Source organism: Phaseolus vulgaris, chromosome 9 (assembly GCF_000499845.2).
Source record: "Phaseolus vulgaris cultivar G19833 chromosome 9, P. vulgaris v2.0, whole genome shotgun sequence".
In the NCBI taxonomy this organism is placed as follows: Eukaryota; Viridiplantae; Streptophyta; class Magnoliopsida; order Fabales; family Fabaceae; genus Phaseolus; species Phaseolus vulgaris.
In genome coordinates this window covers 35,230,318-35,233,074 of record NC_023751.2, presented here as the reverse complement: position 1 = coordinate 35,233,074, position 2,757 = coordinate 35,230,318, and the positions used below count along the sequence as shown (strand labels likewise).

General features: G+C 26.9%; 1 protein-coding gene across 1 annotated transcript; it reads left to right on the top strand.

Annotated features, from left to right (window-relative positions):
* The first annotated feature begins 1,784 nt into the window (after nt 1-1,784).
* Nucleotides 1,785-2,431, top strand: LOC137822581 (uncharacterized). Its single transcript, XM_068627490.1, has one exon. The coding sequence runs from the start codon at nt 1,939-1,941 to the stop codon at nt 2,140-2,142; it is 204 nt and encodes a 67-aa protein (XP_068483591.1). The 5' UTR covers nt 1,785-1,938; the 3' UTR covers nt 2,143-2,431.
* Nucleotides 2,432-2,757: the final 326 nt, after the last annotated feature.

The window sequence follows — 2,757 nt, the reverse complement described above, 5'->3', positions numbered from 1 at the left end:
AGCAGTTATTCTTTGAACTTAACCACTATTGTCTAAATCTGAGTATTCTTTGAATTACAACAAATCATAACTTACAATCGAATATTCTTTGCCAAACTATCACTCCTAGTTAAGATATGTAAATTATGGTGATCAACATATCATAGAATTGCTCATTATAGAGTGATATCGTCTTTCAACATATACATGATTTATGTTGTTTTTGGCAGTTTGTTAAGTAAACATGAACAATGTTTTCTAAAAAAATTTGTGGGGGCATAGAAGATCTAGACAAAGTTTCAGCACTATGAAATGTAGTCTTATTTTATTATTCTTAGTGAATGACTTTAAATAGGTGCCGAAGAATCTAGCCATTACAATTTTGTTTATGATCGTTTTAGTAGTTTTAGCTCACTTGAATATTTTCCTTTCATCCGATGAGCTTGATTGTGAAGGATGTATTAAATTCACTCCATGCATCATTTTCTTTTTTTTTACTTAACATCTCGATAGTTGAATGTATTTATATATTCTTGGACAATGTGGCTTTACTTAATTTTGTCAAAAACACAAAGTCGTATGAAACATATGATCTTTTCAAGGTTGACAATGCTAAAGTCAAAAAGTTGTTGCAGAAAAATAACTTTAAATGCATATCCAAGATATCATTGTGGTTAAACGAACCTTCTTAACAACATAGACTAATTAACTGCAACATAGGCTAATTATTATTTTTGTTTATAAAATAATATTTAATTTAGTCAATATAATAACTAATTATATTTTGTCTCTAAAATTAGTTTCTATTTAATAATTTTCTTGTAATGTAATATTATTTTTATTAAATAAATTTTAATTAATTTGTAATATAAACATATTTATGCAAATAATGTACCAAAACCAATAATTTAATCAATATGTTGCCAAATTGTAAAAGTCCTTTTCATTATCTTTTGATCACTTGCCATATACCGTAAAAATCTTAAATTTTATATGAAATATTTCAAATATTATATTTAAGGTTTTCTTTAATGGTAGAAGATATGAAAAATCTTTACACAGGCAGTAAATGAAAATTATAGATTCCAAAACAAAACTATTTCATTGACACGTAAATTTGTTAGAAAAAGAAACAGTATTTCAGTAATAAAGAAACATGAAAATCATTTATTACATCATAAATGTAAACTAGTAGTTTATGTTGTAACTCTTCCATTTCAACACCCACTAAAATCACATGCAAATGAACAGAAGCATCTAAAACTTGGAAAAGAAAATTGAATTTTAACTTAAAAAAAATATTAAATAAAAAATAATATTAAAGACAAAAAATAATTAGTTACTGACTAAATTAAATATTATTTTAAAAAAAAAAAGTTATTAATTTTTAAATTAAATTTTATTATTGATAAATAGTTTTTAAATTTATATTTAATTATTAAAAAATTTCTATCAATAATTGTTATAACTAATTAGATACTAATTTAAAATCTATTTATCAATCATAAAAACTAATTTAAAAATTAATAACTTTTTAATCTCTAAAACAATATCTAATTTAATAAGTAGATAAACTTTTGTAATTAATTAAATATTAATTTAAAAATTATTTATCAGTAATAAAAGTAATTTAAAAATTAAAAAATTTAATCTTTAAAATAATATCTAATTTAATTATTATGATAATTAATTTTTAATTTTTAAAATTAATTTTTATTTAATGATTTTTTAATAGTGTTTATAGAGTAGAATGGAGAATATTCTTTGTACCAACAACACACAAGGTTGTATAAATACGTGAAGATAGAGCAGTTCTTGACCCCAATGTTTCATCCTTTCACAATCTAAACCTCTTCCAGCTCCATCTTCTGAACCTACCGTTCAAAACCAAAAAGTTTCTGAGACAGAGAGAAAGCGAAAGACAGAGAAAAGGTTGGATCGAAAGGTGGCAGGAGAAAAATGTGGCACATGTTGGTGTTGGACGAGGAAGAGAAGGAACTGGGTCGGCAAGAAGCCCCAGGATCATGCCCTTATTGTGGTGGGAAGGTTGAAGCCATGGATGTTGAGATCCAGTGGAAATTTTGCTTCTTGCCCATGTGCTTCAAGATCAAGAGGAAGTTCTTTTGTACTTCCTGTGCCAGACGTTTAGAATTGTACTTTTGAACCACTTCTCATCATCATTATAAACATCATTTTATATAATACACATAACCTCTAGCTAGATTTTGGCCATGGAGAGACAAACAAAAACACCCTCTCTCTCTCTCTCTCTTTCTCTCTTTCTCCACCTTTATATCACAAGCTTTTCTTTTCACTGGTTGAATTTTGAGATTTTGACCAAGATTTGCATGTAAATGGATTGATTTATGTTTAATTGTGTACCCTCTTTCCCCTTCCTGTAAACTCATATTTATCCTGTTCAGCAATGAAGTTTAATTTTTTTCCTTCTTTATTTTGTTGTTTGGTTACTGTTTTTTTTTTCGATTGAAAACAAATGATCAGTGAAATGTTGTGTTAGTGATTGAAGTGGTTTCTCAGTTTATGTTGATGATGTTAGAACAGTGAGTTTTGGTAACTGAATAATTGGTTGATGAGTATTTTTCTTCCTTTTTCTTGGAGGAGGAGACACTGATTAAAAATTGTTGATGAGTTTAATCTGAGGCAGAAAACATGTTTGGTTTTAAATTGAAAGACACTTTTCATATCTGTGTGTGAGGATTTGATTTGATGGCTCAACAGCTATGGTTCCTCCAATTGCTCTTAATTAAACTTTTATTT